The sequence below is a fragment of the Rhinopithecus roxellana genome, chromosome 9 (assembly GCF_007565055.1).
Source record: "Rhinopithecus roxellana isolate Shanxi Qingling chromosome 9, ASM756505v1, whole genome shotgun sequence".
Lineage (NCBI taxonomy): Eukaryota > Metazoa > Chordata > Mammalia > Primates > Cercopithecidae > Rhinopithecus > Rhinopithecus roxellana.
Genome location: NC_044557.1, coordinates 132,228,016 through 132,250,752, shown reverse-complemented (window position 1 = coordinate 132,250,752; position 22,737 = coordinate 132,228,016). Strand labels below are relative to the sequence as shown.

The 22,737-nt window shown below is 37.0% G+C and overlaps 1 protein-coding gene across 3 annotated transcripts in view; it reads left to right on the top strand.

Annotated features, from left to right (window-relative positions):
• Window positions 1-22,737, top strand: part of C9H8orf34 (chromosome 9 C8orf34 homolog) — a 475,930-nt gene that overhangs the window by 357,437 nt on the left and 95,756 nt on the right. For all 3 annotated transcript variants that reach the window (XM_030937845.1, XM_030937846.1, XM_030937844.1), the window contains exon 9: window positions 14,781-14,866. In XM_030937845.1, coding sequence (XP_030793705.1) covers window positions 14,781-14,866 — 86 coding nt within the window. The remainder of the gene's footprint in view (window positions 1-14,780; window positions 14,867-22,737) is intronic.

The following is a 22,737-nucleotide window of genomic DNA, read 5'->3' as shown; positions in this document are numbered from 1 at the left end:
TACTAATATAAAAGAATGAAACAAGACTGGAGATACTATTGCTGTTAAAGAATACTAATTGTCATGAAATTTTGATTTTTCTCGTAACATTTCAGGGTAAGAACCAGAATTTTCAGAGTATGTATTTATTTTCAATCACAAAAGTTAGTGTGAAATAGCTTTGATGTCAATGTCATCATGTATTATGTTTCAGTAAGTCTGTATTTTCAGGGGAGGTCATTGAAGCTTATCATCCATTAATAATTTTGTGCAGAATTTTAAATATAATCATTTTCTCATGTAAAATCAGAAATTCTTTAACATTTAGATCATGCCATATGCAAGTTAGAAAAATAGATAAAATCTGGGGAAACTTTTACTTGAAATATGATCATTCTGCAAAAAATAAATAAAATTTAGAAATATTCAAGACTCCTTGGAAAACTTTTATAGGCTATATTTGGTTACCAATGCAAAACATTTTTAGTTTCCCAAAGCAGAAGGCAGAGAGAAAAATGTTTCACTATAAACAAATTTGTGGTCATTTCGAGAGACCAACTGACATGCACATCATAAAAAATAATTTCTAGAATAAGATAGTTAAAATTTAACAAAGCAGTATTTATGTTCCCTGGTAAGTCATTGAATGGATTTCTTCTTCTATAATATTATACCAAAAGATGAACCATCTTAATATCTTTATGCCTGATTGGCTTTCTAGTTATGCAGACATTTGTATTCAGTGTTTGTCCTTCTTAAGAATTTTTAAAGCATTGTCAATAGATAAAATAAAGCCTTTATTTTTTCCGTTGTAACCTCCTTCAGGATTCTACATACTTAACATTTTCTAAACCCATCTTTTTTCCAGATCCTCAACTCGCTTATTAACAAATTTCAGTATGATGTCCAAATGCTGATAACGGAAGCAATTTAATATTGGGTCGTTCAAAAAACAATTTACTATCCAAATTTATATTTTTTTCCCAGGGTTATGTTAAACACAAAGTTAAATAAGCCAAGCTTCCTGCCATACAACAAACTTAATATCTAGAAAATATATCAAGCTCACAGGTAATGCTAAAGTAAGAATTACTCAATTAGCAACTGTTTATTATTCTTTTCCTTTTTTTTTTTTCTTTTGAGATGGAGTTTCGCTCTTGTTGCCCAAGCTGGAGTGCACTGGCATGATCTTCACTCACTGCAACCTGTGCCTCCCGGATTCAACCAATTCTCCTGCCTTAACCACCTGAGTAGCTGGGATTACAGGCACCCACCACCACGCCTGGCTAATTTTTTCTTTTAATAGAGACAGGGTTTTTAGTATTTTTAGTAGAGACAGGGTTTCACCGTGTTGGCCAAGCTGGTCTTGAACTCCTGACCCAGGTCATCCACCCACCCAAAGTGCTGGGATTACAGACATGAGCCACCCCGCCCAGCCTGTTTATTCCTTTTTATAGGTACATCAATGCTACATTAAAACACAGAGGAAAAGGAGAACAAATTAACTTTGAATGCTTAAATTTCTGACATTCCACTCTAGGCTACTGAAATACAGAGAGTGTTACATGGAACCATGCATTTGGAAAATAGGTACAGATCTCCTGGTAATATTGTTGCTCTGTATTCTGAAATCAGAATTATCACACTTTTAACACATCCAATCTCATCTGATCTTGGAAGCTAAGCAAGGTTGAGCCTGTTTAGTACTTGGATGGGAAAATTATCATATGTCTCATGAGCTTGGGAGAGACACTTTGCACTGAATCCAGTGTAATTTCCTTTGCATTTTTTTCTGTCATCTATGTAATCTATCTGTCTATCTATCATCTATCCATCCATTCATTCATTAAGCTATCATGTGTTTTGATTGTTTTCCAAAAGTAAAATAAAAATATATGTTGTTTTGCTGCTTGCTCTTTCAATTAATTTGTTGTGACTCATCTGACACATCAATAGATATTTACCTGCATCGTCTTTTCTCACTGTTTAAGACACTATTGTAGGCTGGGCCTGGTAGCTCACACATGTAGTCCTAGATACCAAAAGACTGAGATGGGGGGATCACCTGATCCCAAGAGGTCAAGACTTCAATGACCAGTGATTGCACAACTATACTCGAGCCTGGGTGACAGAGAGAGATCCTGTATCAAGGGGAGAAAAAAAAAGACACGAATATGTCTATAGTAAAATATATAATAAATATATAATAAAATTCTGCTCATATAATAAATATGAACAGTAAAGGACTGGTAATAAAAACAGGGACTATATATATATCACACAATCAAAACATATGATAGATTAATCTATATTATATATAGATCATATATTATATATAGATTTTATAGATATATATAGATTCTACATAAATAGATTATGTATATAGTCCCTATTTTTTATTACCAGTCCTTTACTGTTCATATTTAGTTTGTTCCTTAAACAACACAGTACTGAGCATTTTTCTGACATTGCTAAATTTTCTACTTCGGATAAATTCCTCAAAAGGAAGTGATGATTCAGAAGAGATATAAAATCTAATGAATCAATATCTATTTATATATGTTTATATCTATAGTGATAGCCAAATTACGCTTTTAAAGTGTGGTACATATTCTCTTCCATCACCATTTCACAAGCCCTCATCTGTCCCCAAATCATGTTTTTAAATCTTTACCAAGCTGCTACATAAAAAAGTTCTACATCATTTACTTTTTCTCAAAATTTTCTTAGCTGTAATTGCTTTACTTCACTTTTTACTAAAATTAGTTATAATTTCCTTTAGCTATAATTGATTTGCTTTATATAATTTAGTGCTATACAATTTAGCTAATACAAATCCATTGCAATTAACCACCTTACTGCTATTTAATCCCTTTTCCCCTCTAATTTTGATTTTCCTAATATTATATTAACTATGGCTAAACTGTACTTTGCATTGTCTTTTGTTTCAACTCTACTCCTATGACAGATTAATTTCTTTGCATTTTCATGCATATTTTTCTCTATCCTTTAACTTTTCACTTGTTTTAATAACTCTGTGCCAGATACCTCTTTTAGTCAATATATGGTAGATTTTTCTCCCACACTCATATTAAATAAACAAATGACCTAATTTATTTTATATCAGGTATATTTTGTAAATTGCTAGTCATTTTTTGTACTTTAATATTTCTTGATATTTCCTTTATTTGCTGTATTTCTTCTCTTATAATTTGTAAGCTCTATAGCTTATTTTCACAGACAGTTATTGTTAAGCTATTGAGAATATATTTAAGTTTATATGTGTTGAATTATCAGAAGCAGTATCTCTTACTTCTGTAAGATGCAGGAATTGGTGTACTTAAAATCCTTGCAGCTTCCTCCCATTACTTTCAGGATTTTTGCAGTTTAGTATTGCTAAATGATTATTGCATTTTTTCCCTCTCTGCCTAGAATCTTAGTGTGAGCATTCTGATCTTTAACCATAGTTGTTAGAATGACAGACTTAGTCTTATATCTGTTACTTAAATGACCTCAATACTTGCTAGTCATCCCTAATTTTATGCTTGCTTATGAATGAGTTTTGCATTTTGATTCTTTTGCTTTGGACCATCACAGGGAAGGTTTTAGTAAGGGCAGATGGAGGATGTAGAATTTTGAACTTATTTTCTGAGTATGGTATTGGAGCTACTGCTTTCCTGATTCTTGGCAGAGTGAGTATCTCCTAGTGAAGCAGTCCCCAGCCCATGGACTGTCCTCACTGCTCCAGATGGCGGTGATGCCTGCATGGCATGATCCTAAACCTTTATAGAGAAATGAGTTATAAAACTCCCCCTAAGGGGAGCCTTTCTGTTGGTTGGTGTTGCACGACAGCTCACTTTCCTTAGGCTGCAACCTCAGGACACAGTTGTTTTAGAACTCTACAGGAATCTCAGATTTTTCCTGCCTTCTATCCCCCATCCTTCCTAGTTAGAAAGAACTCAGTGGGGTTTTCCAGAGTTCCTTTATCTCCAAAACAATGTACAGCTTTCTAAAGAAAGTTGCTATATGGCTACCCCGATTCATGTCTTCTTGCTGGTTCCATGTCTTGTAGCAATTTCTCAATGCTTGTGATACTGTATATGACTAGGGACATTCTTCCAATTGCCATTTGTGGGCAGATAGAACCCTACTAAAATGTCATCTTTCTCTGGTACAAAATAATATTACTTTGGAATGTTCAGTATACTTGAACATTTCAGTATACCTTCTAATTTTACTAGTTATCAGAATTTATTCTTAAGTATCCTAAATCTTTTCAAAAGGAAAAAGTAAAGAAGGGAACTTAAACCGTCTTACCAGGGCAGCAAAACATACTGTCACTTTCAGTGTTATAGCATAGAAAAACCTGGAAGTGTTGAGTTTGCTTTTAGCCACCAGAGAGAAGGAGAGAAATTGGCTATATACAAAAGGAGTCAGCTATCTAACAGATGCCTCCAAGGAATATACAGAAGAGGGGCTGGTCTTCCATCACGTACATATGTGAGGCAGCCTTCAGTTTCAGTACTATAAAGGGATCTATGATTAAAAGAAGAAACAAGGTTTTGGCGATTTTTCAAAAGGATGTTTTAGCTTCCCACACAGTCCCATTTTTCAACCTGCTAGAAATCAGTGCTTTAAAAGGATTCCTTACAGCTGCTGAACTTGATGTCTGCTGACCAAGCAATTCTCTGTTAGGCTAAGTATGCAGGATCCTGGGCTCAAGTGGAGTCACACTTAGATTTTGAGCCTCAGTAAGATTGAACATATTTGGGAAGAAAATTTAATGTTCAGCAAAAATTCAACACCCAGCAAGTTAGAGAAAGAAAAACACCAATATCCCCTCATAGAGTCTTCCCCGTTTTTGAAATTCTGGACATGTTGCATTACAACTACCACAATGAGGGTGGATGGAAAGGGAAAGACCTCCTTCCATAGCTATAAAGCTGTAAAGATGAGGAACTACAGAAGGCAAAATGCCCTGTCGGCAACATCAGCATCATCTGGAAACTTACTAGAAACACAAATTCTTGGGCTCTACTTCAGACCTTCTGAGTCAGAAAGTCTATGATGGAGCCCAGCAATCTGTGTTCTAGAAGTCCTGTTGGAGATTTCAAGGTGCCCTAAAATTTGAGAACCACCAAGAGTCCACAGAGGCCTTAACTGCTTATGTCCATTTTGATTGATTTTTAAAAAGGTTGGCTCCAGGAATCAAGACAGGCTGAAAGCACACTCACACTTCACCAGATCCTTTTATAGACAAGAAACCCTGTTAAAAATGAGCATGAACAATTGTTCTGAAAGAAGTGTGCTGATTCCAATGCCCAGGGCTGCCTCTAGCTCAGATATTCTGTGTTTGGCTGCTTTCTCCTGGAGTTCCTTAGCTCCATAGCATGCTGGCCATTTGAACATAATCCTTTCTTTTGACTGCTTCAGGTTTTAGGGAGATTGGAATGTCCCCAGGGTTGTCCTTTGTGCACATATTAATCTGGCCAAGGTGTGTGAGCCAGAGGCCCACATTCTGGTCATATCTGCCTGGAAAATCTGGTTTTGTCGTGAATCAATCCTGCTCCGGATTTCATGTTCTCTACCTTATTTAGTGTTGACATTTTTACATTTGAGTTGAGGTAAAGCAGAAGAGACCAAACACAAAACATATCTATTCTCCAAGTGTACTTTCCCTAGATTTGTTTTTAAAATTCTTAAGCCACTGCCAGGAAAGTAATTAGCAGTCCAGATAAGACAGCACCTATGCCAACTACCTGTCTGCCACCATGCGTATATAAAAAGAACTATAAATTTGATTAGAAAGTTACAGATAGTTTGCAGACCCATATCTCACTTTCAGGAGATAGGAAGTTAAAAGGAAAATTTAACAGGAAAGAGGATGGTTTCTATCTCTATGTCACCATTAATCATTATGTTTTAGAGGTAAATGTTCAGAGGTTCTTGCGAATGAGAGAGAATTAAAGAAGAAGAATGTAAGGGCAGTCCTCTGCTATTCTATTTCATTCTGCTATCATCTTCATGCATTGCTGCTTATCCTCCTTTGTGACATCAATAGCAAGAATCAAGCCACAGCAAGAGTACCTACCGACAAATGCCAAAAACCCACAAACAAATAAACTAGAAAAGAATATACTAAAATAAGAAAGGAAATCTAGGTAGTGTTGGAAATTTTTTTGGAAAAGATTTGGGGAGGCAGAGCTGTGTCTGGGATGCAGGAATATCCGGGAGGGATCTGAGAGATGGTGTCAAAGGGGCAGAATCAAGGTAAGCAGATTGCTCACCAAGGTGTCAAGTTGGAATCATCAAGGATCAAAGAGAAGAGTGAGATGGAGTTAAGCAGGTTTGGAAAAGAGAATGGGAGGAAGAACATGCTGAAGAACTGGGGCTTGGGGAGGATGGAGGCAAGGTTTTGTAGGGCAGCAGTGACTTTTTTTCTAGGGTAAAAAGGAACCATTCAAATGCTGAGGGAATTCAGATAGACAGCATTTGAATTAGACAGTTATTCTGGGGACCACAAGCATAAATTAATATGCAAGGCCCTGATGTTGTGGAGAGTATCAGACCTTGGTGTCTGGCTTCAGGAAGCCTGCAAAGTAATTGGGGAGATCATGCAAATGCAAGTGGTCTCATGCCAAATTACAGGCTCAGGGCTAAGGCAGAGCTTTGCCTTTGAAAGTGCCCAATAAATTTTTGATGTTGGTGACAGTTTTGACTTTTTTAAGACTTCAAAATTGAGTGAGTGACAATAAGTTGTTAGAATTTCCCTCAAAAAAATAAATCTGGAGAAACATACTGGAATTCTAAAAATGGAAATTTAACATTTGAAAGAGACTTAGAAGTAACTTGATGAATGTTGTTATGAAAGAGGCTTTGTGAATTAAAAGCAGACTTTAGAGGAGAAAGATAGGTTAATTTTCTAACCCTTTGAAGCAAGTGGCTCAAAATCACTTAAAACCAAAACTGTTTAATGTGGTTCCCCGATCTATTTGACATTTATCAGGATCTACTATTTATTTTACAGTGAAATATAATATCATAGTATTCTAAGTAGCTGGATTAAATAGTAGTATATCATATTCTAAAGTTCTTTGTAGAAATTTTGGAATCCAGGGAAGGCAAAACTCGCCCCACCACTTCAAACAGCCTGTTCGAGATCTTCACACGGATTTCCACGTACCTCTCTACACCTCTACCTACCTGTCTAAAATGCATTCTATTTATTTTTATTTATTTATTTTTCAGCTTAAAGAGATCTCAATTATCTTCATTGCGATTCTAAAGTCAGATAATACTTTATTCCATAAAGTAAAATAAATGTTCCTTGAAATGCATTTTAAACTTACCATATCCCAAACAAAATTCCACTTAATCCCTACCAAATTTCTCTGTTTTCCTTATTTTGCTAAATTGCAACAGGATTAGTTCTGCTGCTCAGGTCAGAAATATTTACATTTTTTTCTGCTCTTTCACTCCCAAAGTCTAATTAAGCCAGTCCACTTCTGAGCACCTCCAGCACTGCACCTTTTGTTGGCCACACTCATCTTTCACTACAGTTGGTACGACAGCCTCCTAAAGTGTCTCCTGGCTCCTATGCTTGCTCCTGCAGTCTATCATCAACACAGCAGGTTATAGGAAAAGTCCCATCAAGTCACTTCTATGTTTCAAAACTCTCCAATGGCTTCCCATTGTCATCAGAAAACAGGATTATTCATCATCAAATGCCGTAGCTACCACTCTGATGGCATATTCTCCCATTCCTTCCCTCATTCAAGCCACTCTGGTCATTGGCCTCCATATATTTTTCTTTGCTATTCCCACTTCCTGTAATGCTCTTTTCCAGAGGTCTAAGTCACTTAATCCCTCATTTCTTCAAGTTTAGGCTCACAGATCACCTTCAAGGAAGGCCTTCCCCAGACACACGCTATAAAGTTGTACACTGCCCCTCCCACAGACCCTCCTTATATGCCTTCTATGCTTTACATTTCCTTCCTTTAATTTTAACTAGATTTCTTATTGACATCTGATTCTGTATATTCTACTTGTTTGTTCATCATCTCCAGTTGGCATAATGTAATCTCCGTGACAATGGAAGCCGACCAGCTTTACCTATTACTCTCTCCTTAGCACCTGAAACTGCTTCGGCCACCATGGGCACTTTCCATAGACATCTTTTACTCCATGCTTCTGCTCTTCTCTTGCTGGATTATCGCAAAAGCTCCCCAAATACCCTCCTAGATTTCACCAATCCAAAGATGAATATTATGTTTTTAGTACTGCTTTTATCATATGAGACATACAAATGAAAACTTTCAAAGCTTCCTGCTACACAAAGTTTAGTTACTCTGGTTTGCAAAATTGCATCTGAATTTATCTTACCTATCTAGATGTTTGTTACTTGCAACGTATTCAATTCGTATTCAATTCAAAAAAACATTTGGCAAATGCCTACTCTTTAGTTAGATACTGTTTTCTTCCAGAAAGTATTCAGGGAAGATTACAAATATTTTATATATGTGTATGAGTGTGTGTGCTTCTCCATGATAATACATGGAAGGATGACTGCTCATGAACCTGAAATCTGAATGTCATTTCAGTCCAACAGGAAAAAATTGTTAATTTGCTTATTTAAATCTTCTCTCATCTATCACATGGTTCAACTGAATTGACATTCAACATCAGGGAATTTTTTTAAGGGAATTATATCAACTTATTGGGTGTTTTGGGTTTTTAAAGTATAAAAAAATTAGCACAAGTCACCATCCATTCTCTCACTGTTTATATTATTTAAAACTCCCTCCTCATTATGGACTTGGCCACTGTGTGTCTTTATTGATCCTTTTAGTCCAGTAATTGGCTGCTACTTGGTACTATTTTCAGTCTCCTTGCTTTTTCTTACAGAGTGAAACATCAGGATCAGTTGGCTCTCATAATATCATCAAGCAAGCAAAATTGTAACTACTGCTATTGCAACCAATCCTCTTAACAAACTCTGACCTCTATTATCTTGACTAGTCCATCTTCCTTAAGTCTATCTTGTAAGAATCAGAGACTTTTCAGCAACATTTATTTAACAAATATTTATTGATCATGCACGTGTACTAGGTACTATCATAGGTTCTGTGATAGGTACAATAATCTCTGTGGATACAAACTTTCATTGCCTCATTCACTGTTAAGACTAAGTCAATGGAAGGTGATTAATGACACAAACCTTGGAACGGAATTTACTAGTATTTATAACAGCATTTCCTCTAGCAAGATCTCACTGGCCAGTATAAAATCCAATCTCAGTCAGTTATTTTAAATTCGATCACGTTTACTATCTTTATCAGCCCCACTTGTATCCCACTTCAAATACTCTCTTCCTCACCTCTTCTTGACAACTATTTCTTCCCATGCTTCCAACTGGGACAAGCAACTTTGTGCAAATGCAAAGTTCAGCATTTTGACTCATCCTGGTTTCTTTCAGATCTTATTTCCTGCCCCAGGATGGCCAATGGGAATCATTCAATACAAATGTATGTGCAACTCAAATGCTAAGGGATTTTAGTGCCCAAGGCCCACCCTTGACCAGAAACCTATGAATAAGTGCTTTGTCCTTTCATCCTTCAAGTGGACACACCTCATTAGGCTCCTCAAAAATTCTTGTGGGGTTAAGCAACAGCCACCTGTCTGGGGTTGGCTCAATGACTCACGCTGTGTTGCCTTTCCTCCTTTCATGTTTTACACTTATGTCTCTCACTCCTGCCTCCCGGTTCAAACAACCACTCACACATAAGCCTCTGCCTCACACCCTGCACAGGGTGAACCAGGCTAAGAGCTACTTAACCTTAAATATATGCAGCATAATTTTTACCACTTTGCAAGGGAATATAGTTATAAGTATACTATAGTATTCTATACAAAATCCCCAATATAGGGCTGGGCCACATTTTCTTTTCATTATCTCCAAGATGAAATAATCACTAAGAAGTACCTTAAGAAATCTCTTTTAGAGTTTACAATGTACCAAGCTCTATCTAAACTAGACTTTAATTGCATAAAAATAGGAAAAACAAAATCTTTTCCTTTAAGACACTTGCAGTGTTTTGGCAAACACAGACATCTACATAAATAATTAAATCACAGTTGAAGTAAGAGCTGTGGTAAAGATTTGCACAGGTGGTAAGACTTTTGGAAGAAAACCTTCAGAAAAGAGGAGAATCTAGAATGAAAACCTAGAAACAAGCCAGACAGTAAAATGCAGAGGGATGACGCCATGGGGAGGGGTAGATATAGTCTGCCAGAGGTAATAGTATAATGACACAGAGGCTTAATAACAAAATGCCTGAAAAAAGTAAAAGCAGTTTGGAGTTTATGGAGTATAAATTCCATGCTGGAGGAGCGAAGAAGATGAATTTGCAGACACAGGTAGGGATTATGCAATATAGAGACTCAAATGACTTACGAAGGAGATATAACTCATCTTGTAGGTAATGAGAAGCCAATAAAAATGGTAGCTCTAAAATCCTTGTGAGTCAAGGATTATTTTGAGAAGCTGGCTAAAATTAGTGTCTCTCTCTCCAAAAAAGATCACATCCACCCACAACTCTTCGTTCCATGCACTGTGAGCTATTGTGATTATATACTCATGTTAAGACCGCTTGGTCACCAATCTAGCCATAATATTCTCATGCTTTATTTTAAAGCAAGATGTCTTAACATTATACTCATAAAATATTTAGAGCAACATGGGTATACCCATGTCTTAACATGAGTATAATGTTAACATGAATATAATGTTAAGACCTCTTGCTCTAAAATATTTAAAATACGAGAAAAATATAGCTGGATTTGTGTTTTGGACATTCTGGTAGCCATATGGAAAAGGGGTTTCTAAGTATGGCTGTCTGTAAGGAAACTACACAATAATCCAGGCAAATCAAGATAAGAAGTCACACTATGGCAGTACTATAAAGAAGTGATGGATTCGAGACATTTCTTTAAGAAGTAGATTCAGCAAGACAGATTGGTTAGCCACGTGCGATGAGAGGCAGAGTGATTTGGAAGATGAGTTTGCTTTTGACATGTTGCCTTTGAGGAACTTATCTTGCATGCAAGTAATATGTCCTATAAGAATTTGGGTACACCAATTTGAGCTGATGGTTTAAGATAAAGATTTAAAATATCTCAACCTATATGAACTTAATAAAACTATCAAAGTGGATGAGATGATTCAGGGAGATGATTAGAATGGGAAAAGGAGGGCCTTGGATAGAGCTGAGGGAAAATATAACATCTATGGATTTACAAAGAGAGAAAGCTTTTAAAAGAGACTGAGAAATGGTAGTCAGATATGCAGGAGAGACAAGGGCCACAGAAGAAAAGCAGTGACTGCCTTAAGAACAAACAGGTGTTAATACATCTATTTGACCACAAGGTCAAATAAAGACAAGGGCTGCAAATTTCCCATTGTGCAAGGCAATTAGGAGATCAGGCAGTCAGCATAAGCTGTTTTCTCATGGTAGAGGCACAAACCAAATTAAAATAGGTTAAGGGGTGAATAAAAACTGTGGATGTAAAGGCATTGAATGAAAAATATGGGAGTTTGGCTCAAAGAGGATTGAGCATGAAAAGGAAACAGCTAGTTATTTTACATAATTAAGGGAGGTATTTTATTTTTGTGGGTTTTTTTTTTTTTTTTTTTTTTTTTTTTAAGACTGAAAGAGAAGTGAGCTTGTTCATATGCTGTGGGAAATGATAGTGGAAAAAAACAGAAAAAATACTGGTGGTGGGGTGACAGTGGATAAAATAGGGTGATGAGACATTGAGATCCTAATCTTTCCAGCATAATGGATAGTCTCAGCCTTACACAGGAGACAGGGCCTCTTGTGCTCTGTGCATTGGAAAGGTGGTGAATACACATCAGGGTGAAGATAATTCTGGAGGTGGCGTGTGAGGGCAAGATGAGGTCTGTACTCCTGATTACATCATTGTTCTGGGTGACACAGAGGAGAACTGATGGTGAGATTTTTGAAAATACTTTGAAAGGAATGGAAAAAAGAAAGACAACCAAGAAGTTCAAGTTTAAAGTTAGAGATCACTGATTTATAGTCACCAATCCTAGAATGATGATTTTTCTCGAGTATTGTTCAGTGGCACATGTGCAGGAAAAATGGTAGGTTAATATAGGCTTGAAGTCTGCCTTTGCAGGAGTGACAGAGGACAGGGTTGCAGAGAAGCTGAGACAACGAGTCCCAACTGAGCAGGGAAGGCAAGGAAGCAGGAGGGGACACTCCCTGATACTCAGGGGAAAGAAGAGGGAAATGGAGGTTTGTTAATATTTAGTTGGATGGAAAGTATTAAGGAGAGTGATGCTGTGAAAGAGCCTGAAGGAGGTGAGTTTGTTTTCGGAGACCAGAACACAGAACTTACAGATTTCTGCCATGAAGCAATTCCAAGTCTGTCCTTGAGTTAAGGAAGGTGAAGTGGAAGGGAAGATCTCCAAATGTGAGGAGGTCAAGGGACTTTAAGATTAGCAGGTAGTTACACATGAATATCAAAATCACTCAGGATAATAATAACAACACTTGAGTTGAAGAAGAAAATTCCAAGCCTGACCCAAGCTGTTGCAGACAGAGAGAAGGAAGTTATACATAATCCTGTGCTATCTCAGGGTGGTGGGTCAGGCAGCCTCCCTGGGAGAGGAGGTACTGGAAGAGTCTTAGAGAACAGGGATGTGATATTCTTAGGGGAGACTTTCCAATATGAGAAGGACGAGCAGCCAACATTCTGTTTAGGGGCTGAAAATATAAGGGAGTTTGTTTAATATGGAAAAGGAGTTTTAGAGAGCAAAGCAAAAAGCTTTGGGAGTATGAGTAAAACTCTTATGGTAAAAAAACAAAAAACAATTTAACTTTTATTTAGACTGTATTTCCCGGACTTGCCCACACGCCCCTTGTTTGCACAGTACCCATTAACCTCTTACAGAAGTGGTGCTGTGTGGATTACAGCTTGGGAAACATTGGCAGAGCACTCGAGGATGGCAGGGCTGTGAACCTTTCCGCAATGGAATTGGTGCCAAGTCATGGTAAACTCAGCTCTTAAGGTATCTGGAGGGCACTGTGTGGACAAGGACGAGCCGGCTGCAAGGCCACCCAATTTGTTGAGTTTTTGTCCATAGCCATTGGTCTCTTCCACTAAGCTATATTAAAGCCTATCAGGGACAGTTATAATTTCTTTGCATCTCTATGACATTTGGCTTATGCTTGAGCATAATAATAAGTGCTAAATAAATATTTTGTTTTATTGATGAATACAACAAGCAAATAAAAATTACAGCACTGTTTTTAGATCTTGCTTCTTTCTGTCTTTGTTGGAGATTTATTTTCTTTTTAGGATTAAAAAAATATTTACTTTTTTTAGAGACGGGGTGCTCACTCTGTCACCCCAGTTGGAGTGCAGTGGCGTGATCATGGCTCACTGCAGTCTTGAACTCCTGGCCTCAACTGATCTGCCTGCTTTAGCCTCCCAAAGTGCTGAGATTACAGGAGTCAGCCACCACACCTGGCCTGGGGTTTTAACTTAATGTTAAATATCCCAATGTGTTGGAGCTCATTGTGAATTTTCACTAATAATTTTTACTCATACGTTTTAATATTTAATGCACCTCTGTACCTTCTCTCTTTGATATGATTTTGATAGAATGGTCCTGGACAAAGAGAGCCCACAACAGAATATTTGATATTGCTGAATACTAAAATTGATTATCCAAAGGGAATATAATAAAAAGTAGAGAATATTTGAAAAATATGTAGCTAATTTATTTATTTAAAAGTGGCCTTTTTCCAAAGAAAAATTATAAAAAATTAATTAAAAGTACAAAACCATACAAAGTTTAGCAAAAAATGTTACAACTTTCAGGAAATTCCCCTTGAGAAGTGTTTTTCTTATACAATACAGTAAGTGTGATTTCATATACAGAAGATAATACGTAAGTACAAATGTATAATAGAGGGATATGCAGAATTTAATATTATAAAAATTATGGCGCATATATAATTTACATTTTTTGTAATTACACAGATCAAGAGATATGCATATATGATTGAATTTGTAAAAGTCAAAAAGCAAATTATATGAGATTCTGCTGTGGTATATAAAAGCAAAGATATAAAATGGCTGAGAATTATAACATTTATAAAAATTACAACTTACATAACATTATAACATTTGAACCCAGTATAGTTATAAATTATGCCTGTATTTCTTGTTCTCTCCTGAGGAAGGCTCAGTGTCTATGAGAAGCCTGGGCAGTCACACATTAGGAATCTTTACCTCCACTGCTGATACATATCTCGACCCACAGGCCTTAAAGCTTAGGTTGGTTGATTTGGAAGACTGTGTTTGATAAACCTCTGTGGAATCAAGAAAAGCCTTTTATGACTCCCAGACCCTGATGCTAGGTGAGCACACTGTGTTGGCCTCTTGTTTTCCTTCCACTCAATTCCCCTTTGGGGTTTAAGTGAAAATATGTGCTTCTAAACCTTTCTACGATCAGCCTGAGAAGAAAAGCAGATTCTACTTAGATAAATCCTGGCATGTATGTAACAGGAAATATAGAAGACTTCTCCTTAATGGTTAGAACAGCAAAAATCCTATATTAAAATGGTTTTAGTGAACTTGTTTTTCTATTTTGAACATGCATATCTGAGTTTAGAGTCTTGAAGTTCGCGGCCATGTTCCCCATGGTGCATAGTTCACACTTCACAATTTAACATTATGAGATGTTTCAATGACCATTTTTAATTATTTAGGCTTCAAGGAGACAACCTGGCAGAAAGAACAGAAGAGTCACTACCAATGCTCCATTCTCCAGATGAAAAAATCCCAGATTCATTCGGTAAGTTTTAAGTTCAACAATATTTATTGCAGTTCTAGTGGCACTTAAAGATTAAAGAAATAAAGGAAAAAAGTAAACCAGACATCTTCCTTTGTGTGAATTCACTGTAGCTGCAGGTCACGTATCTACCACTGGCACACTCCTTGGGGCTGTTTGTGTCAGGATAAGAGCAAAGGATAGAAGGAATTGAGAAGTGTGGATTGTGGGGAGTAATCTTTTTATGGCCCTGTTCTATTTAAGGTCCAAACAGATCAACTATAAGTTGGCTACTCCCTAAATTATGTCACTAATTCAAACTTGTCTTTAGAAATCCACATTGTCAGCTGGATTTCTAGAAAATGAAACTGTTTCTCTGCCCCTTGTCACTTGCCATACCCACTGCTCCCATTCTCACGTCATTGATCCAGTCATTCTTCTTGGGCAGAAATGTCAATATCATACTTGACAATATCATACTCCCTCTCTCCCAGCCCTGTTTTAAATTGGTCTCCATTTATGTCAATGTCACTTCAGAATTTCCTCCCAGAGTCAATCTCCTTTGTATTTGCCCTAATATTGCCTGGTCTGTGTCTTTTCCCTCTTTCTCCATCAAGTATAACTCCCTTCTTGGCCCTCCTTGGACCATCTCACCCCTCTTTGGTTCATTGTTTTTCTGAAAATAAAGCTGCTTATTTCATTTCCATTTTCTATAGTACAAAATGGAAATTCCTTAACTTAGCAAACAAACTTAATATCAGAGCAATTCAAAATGTTTGTTGTATATGTAAATAAGTACAGGTAATGTCACTCCAGTGCCATCTAAGGTACATCACATCTTCATCAGTCAGCATAATAGCAAAACACAGTCCATACATTCAACCTGGTTAGTTAGAAGATAAACTACAGGAAAGTATTTTTCTTACACCTGGATTGAGAAGGACATCTTCAACAGTACAAAAACATCTCCAGCCATAAAAGAAATAATTGGAACATTCAACTGTAGAAAATTAAAAACTCATGTTTATCAAAAGATGCCCAAAGATGCTCAAGATTAAAATGGTGACAGAAGGCAAGACCAGATTGCAGCTCCCACTAGGACAGACAGAGCAGTATGTGGAGACTCACATCATGAACTTTTGCTCCAAGAAGTACTGCAGGAACATACCAAGAAAGCCGAGAGAATCCACAGACTATTTGAAGGAAATGGACCACCACTGCAGGCTCCCTGAGATGCAAAAGTTTTTGAGTCTTCTTGCTTTCTAGATGAGGAGACTCGTGGTCTGGGGCAAGTTCTCAGCCCTGATCACTTGCTGCCTGGAAATAAACTCACTGCTGTTGAGGCGGCACCGTGGATGTGAGACCAGCCTTTAGGACTATGGGCTGCCTTGGAGCTGGGTGAAGCCTGTGACTGCCGGCCTTCCCCTACTTCCTTGGCAACCTGTATGACTCAGCAGAGGCACTCATAATCTCCCTGGGAATATAATCCCATTGGACTGAGAACCACACCCCCATCCCCCACAGCAGAAACAGCAAGTCCCACACAAGAAGAGGCTGAGCTCAGACACACCTATCTCTGCTCTCACCTGGTGGTCTTTCTTTACCTGCTGTGGTAGCCAAAGACAAAGGGCATAATCTCTTGGGAACTCTATGGCCCTGCCCACCACCTGAGAAACCTGAATACTTAACCAGGTGTTCCTAGGGCAGGTTTGCATCCTCCTCATAGGGCCAATGCATTCTTGAAAGCACTACTTCCTGGCTGGAGGCCAACGAACACAAAACCAGCACACTAAACAAAAACATAACCAAAGTCCCTTACAGAGTCCACTTCACTCCCCTGCTACCTCCTCCAGGGCAGGTGCTGGTATCCACAGCTCCAAGACCTGAAGACTGATCACATCACAGGACTCTTTGCAGACCCTCCCCAGTACCAGCCCAGAGCCTGGTAGCTCCACTGGATGACTAGACCCAGAAGAGCAAAAACAATCACTACAGTTCAGCTCTCAAGAAGCCTCATTCCTAGGGGAAGGGGGAGAACACAACATCAAGGGAACACACTAAGGGACAAAAGAATCTGAACAGCAGTTCTTGAATCCTACATCTTCCTTCTAACATAGTCTGTGCAAATTAGAAGGAACCAGTAAAACAATTCTGGTAATACGAAAAAGCGAGGTTAACACCCCCAAAAGATCATACAAGCTCACCAGCAATGGATCCAAATCAAGAGGAAATCTGAATTGCCAGAAAAAGAATTCAGAAGGTTGAATATTAAGTTAATCAAGCAAGCATCACAGAAAGGTGAGTCCAACTTACATAAATCAAAAACATAATTCAGGATATGAAAAGAAAACTCTACAGTGAAATAGGTAGCATAAATAAAAAATAATCAGAACTTCTGGCAGTCAAAGACACACTTAGAGAAATGCAAAATACACTGGAAGGTATCAGCAATCAAATTGAAAAGCAGAAGAAAGAACTCCAGAGCTCAAAGACAAGGTTTTTCAATTTACCCAATCCATCAAAGACAAAGAAAAAAGATTTTTAAAAACATGAACAAAGCCTCCAATGAACAAAGCCTCCAAGAAATGTGGGACTGTGTTAAATGTCCAAACCTAAGAATAGTTGATGTTCCTGAGGAAGAAGAGAAATCTAAAAGCTTGGAAAACATATTTGAGGGAATAATCAAGGAAAACTTCCCTAGCCTTGGTAGAGATCTAGAACTCTGAATACAAGAAGCTCAAAGAACACCTGGGAAATTCGTTGCGAAAAGATCATTGCCTGCGCACATAGTCATCTGGTTATCTAAAGTCAAGACGAAGGAAAAAATCTTAAGAGCTTTGAGGCAAAAGCATCAGGTAACCTATAAAGGAAAACTTATCCGATTAACAGCAGATTTCTCAGCAGAAACCCATGCTAGAAGGGATTGGGGACCCATTTTTAGCCTCCTTAAACAAAACAATTGTTGCCCAAGAATGTTATATTCAGAGAAACTAAGCTTCATAAATGAAGGAAAGATACAGTCTTTTCCAGACAAATAAATGCTGAAAGAATTTGCCACTCCCAAGTCAGCACTACAAGAACTTCTAGAAGGAACTCTAAACCTTGAAACAAATCGTTGAAATACACCAAAGTAGAACCTTCTTAAAGCATAAATCTCACAGGACCCATATAACAATAACACAATGAAAAAAAACTTGGGTATTCAGGCAAGAAATAGCACAAAGAATAGAATTCTACCTCATATCTCTATACTAACAATGAATGTAAATGGCCTAACTGCTCCACTTAAAATACACAGAATGACAAAATGGATAAGAATTCACCAAACAAGTTTCTACTGTCTTTAGGAGACTCACCTAACACATAAGGACTCATATCAACTTAAGGTAAAGGGGTAGAAAAAGGTATTCCATGCAAATGGACACCAAAAGCAAGTAGGAGTAGGTATGTTTATATCAGATGAAACAAACTTTAAAGCAACAGCAGTTAAAAATATACAAAGTGGAACATTATATAATGATAAAAGGACTAGTTCAACAGGAAAATGTCACAATCCTAAATATATATGTGCCTAACACTGGAGCTTCCAAATTTATAAAACAATTACCACTAGATCTAAGAAATGAGATAGATGGCAACACAATAATAGTGGTGGGGGACTTGAATACTCCACTGACAGCACTAGACAGGTCATCAAGACAGAAAGTCAACAAAGAAACAATGGACCTAAACTTGACAGATATTTACCAAACAGTCTACCCAACAACTGCAGAATATACATTCTATTCATCAGCACGTGAAATATTCCCCAAAATAAACCATATGATAGGCCACACAACAAGTCTCAGTAAATTTAAGAAAATCAAAATTATATCAAGTACTCTCTGAGACCACACTGGAATAAAATTGGAAATCAACTCCAAAAGGAAGCCGCAAAACCATGCAAATACATGGAAATTAAATAACCTGCTCCTCAATGATCATGGGGTCAACAAGGAAATCAAGATGGAAATTAAAAAGTTCTTTGAACTGAACAATAACAGTAACACAACCTATCAAAATCTCTGGGATACAGTAAAAGTAGTGCTAAGAGGAAAGTTCATAGCATTAAATGCCTACATCAAAAAGTCTGAAAGAGCACAAACAGATAATCTAAGGTCATACCTCCTGGAACTGGAGAAACAAGAACTATCCAAACCCAGAAGAAGAAAAGAAATAACAAAGATCAGAGGACAACTAAAAGAAACTGAAACAAAAATATTACAAAAGATAGATGAAACAAAAATGGGTTTTTGAAAAGATAAATATAGTAAGATTAACCAAGAAAAGAAGAGAGAAGATGCAAACAAGCTAAATTAGAAATGAAACAGGAGATATTACTACTGATACCACAGAAACACATACATTATTAAAGGCTACTATGAACATCTTTACACATATAAACTGGAAAACCTAGAGGAGATGGATAAATTCCTGGAAATATACAACCCTTCTAAATTAAACCAGGATGATATAGAATCTCTAAACAGACCAATAACAAGCAGTGAGATTGAAATAGTAATAAAAAAATTGCCAACAAAAATAAGTTAGGGACCAGATGAATTCACAGCTGAATTCTATCAGACAATTCAAAGAAGAATTGGCACTATTTCAAAAGATAGAGAAAGAGGTAGTCCTTTCTAAATCATTTTATGAAGCCAATATTACCCTAATGCCAAAACCAGGGAAGGACATAACACGGAAAGAAAACTACAGACCAATATCCTTGAACATACATGCGAACATCCTCACAAAATGCTAGTAAACCAAATCCAACAGAATATCAAAAAGATAATCCACCATTATCAAGTGAGTTTCATACCAGGGATGCAGGGATGGTTTAACATATCAAAGTCAATAAATGTAGCATACCACATAAATAGAATTAAAAACAAAAATCACATAATCGTCTCAATGAAGGCAGAAAAAGCATCTGACAAAATCCAGCATCCCTTTAGGATTAAAACCCTCAGCAAAATTGTTATAGAAGGTTCATACCTTAAGTTAAAAAAGCCATCTATGAAAAACCCACAGCCAGCATTATACTGAACAGGGAAAAATTGCAAACATTCTCCCTCATAACTGAAAGAAGACAAAGATGCCCACTTTCACCACTTCTATTCACATAGTACTGAAAGTCCCAGCCAGAACAATCAGACAAGAGAAGGAATAAAGGGCATCCAGATCAGTGAAGAGGAAGTCAAACTGTCACTGCTGATGATATGATTGTATACCTAGAAAACTCTAAAGCCTCATCCAAAAAGCTCCTAGAACTGGTAAATGAATTCAGCAAAGTTTCAGGATACAAAATTAATGTACACATATCAGTAGCTCTGCTGTACACCAACAGCGACCAAGCTGAGAATCAAATCATGAACTCAAGCGTTTCATAATATCTGTAAAAAAAAAAAAAAAAAAAAAAAAAAAAAAAAGTAGGAATATAACTAACCAAGGACGTGAAAGACCTCTACAAGGAAAACCACAAAACACTGCTGAACGAAATTATAGACCACACAAACAAATGAAAACACTTCCCATACTCATGGACGGGTAGAATCAATATTATGAGAATGACCATACTGCCAAAAGCAATCTATAAATTCAATGAAATTCCCATCAAAATATCACCATCATTCTTCACAGAACTAGAAAAGACAATCTTAAAATTCATATGGAACCAAAAAAGAACCTGCAAAGCTAAAGCTATCCTAGGTGAAAAGAACAAATCTGGAGGCATCACATTACCTGAGTTCAAACTATACTATAAGGCCATAGTCACCGAAACAGCGTAGTACTATTATAAAAATCGGCACATAGACCACTGGAACAGAATAGAGAACCCAAAAATAAACCCAAATACTTACAGAAAACTGATCTTCAACAAAGCAAACAAAAATATAAAGTGGGGAAGGGACACCCTATTCAATAAATGGTGCTGGGATAATTGGCAAGCCACATGTAGAAGAATGAAACTGGATCCTCATCTCTCATCTTATACAAAAATCAACTCAAAATGGATCAAGGACTTAAATTTAAGACCTGAAACCATAAAAATTCTAGAAGATAACATCAGGAAAAAACCTTTCCAGACATTAGCTTAGGTAAAGTCTTCATGACCAAGAACCCAAAAGCAAGAGCAACAAAAACAAAGATAAATAGATGGGACTTAATTGAACTAAAAAGCTTCTGCACAGCCAAATAAATAATCAGCAGAGTAAGCAGAAAACGCAGAGTGGGAGAAAATCTTCATAATCTATACTTCTGACAAAGGACTAATATCCAGAATCTATAACACAAAGAACTCAAATCAGCAAGAAAAAAGACTAACAATAATATATATATATATCATGGAATACTACTCAACCTTAAAAAGGAACAAAATAATGGCATTTACAGCAACCTGGACAGAATTGGAGACTATTATTCTAAGTGGAGTAACTCAGGAATGGAAAACCAAATATCATATGTTCTCACTCATATGTGGGAGCTAAACTATGAGGATGAAAAGGCTTAAGAATGATATATTGGACTTTGGGGACTTGGGGAAAAGGGTGGGGGTGGCGAGGGATAAAAGACTACACATTGGGTACAGTGTACACTGCTCCAGTGATCTAAGAATCTAAGTGCACCAGAATCTAAGAAATCACCACTAAATAGCTTATTCATGTAACTAAACACCACCTGTTCCCCAAAAACCTATTTAAAAAATTAAAAATTAAAAAAAGATGCCCAAAGAAAAGCCACAAATAGGGAAACATATTTGCAGTGTAATCGCCACTGATCAAAGATTAATATTCACAATATGAAGAACACCTACAATTTGATAAATAAAAAATCAACACATCAATAGAAAAATAAGTAACAATTATGAATATACATTTTACAGAGAGGAAATACAAAAGGCCAACAAGCAGATGAAAAATACTTAAACTACCTTATTGATCAGGGAAAAGCAAATTAAGACCATGGAGAGATACAATCCTTTTTCTTTTACAACCTTTTGATTGGCATTGACTAGTCAGGAGATCGAGACCATCCTGGCTAACACGATGAAACCCCGTCTCTACTAAAAAAATACAAAAAACTAGCCCGGCGAGGTGGTGGGCGCCTGTAGTCCCATCTACTCAGGAGGCTGAGGCAGGAGAATGGCGTAAACCCGGGAGGCGGAGCTTGCAGTGAGCTGAGATCCAGCCACTGCGCTCCAGCCTGGGCCACAGAGCAAGACTCTGTCTCAAAAAAAAAAAAAAAAGAAAAAAGAAAAATGACAAAACTAAGTTCTGGTGAAGTCATAGATAAAAAGAAACTCTTATACTGCAGGTATATGAGTTTTTCAAAAGTTTTCCATTATCTTAAAAATCTTGAGCATTTATATAATCTAAAACCTAAAAGCTTCATTTCTAGGTAAATGCTTTAGAGAAACAAGTTTCATATAGCATGAAATATGAACAACCCTTGTTAGTATGTTCATAGACAGGGAAATGGATAAATTATGAAATTTTTTTATGCGGTAGAAACCTGAATGCCTTTCAACTACTACAGGTGATGGATAAAATCAGTGACGTACAAATAGATCCCCTGTATGTAGTTGAAAGGCATTCAGATTTCTAGTGTGTAAATGTAGAACAACTGTTTTCCTGAAAAAAGAAAGCCCTGATTTGTAGAGATTGATGATTTCCGTGGTGTGAATACTCCCACTGTGACTGATTTCCAGCAGCCAAACTGAAATGGTAGTTGGTTCTCCCAGTCTGGTATAAGCAAGTTACAGCTCACCATTAAATGAGTCTTAAAAGCCTAATGCTTCTTGAACAAGAGCAAGTCACAGAATGCCATTTTAATAAACCTCCAAAAAGCAAATC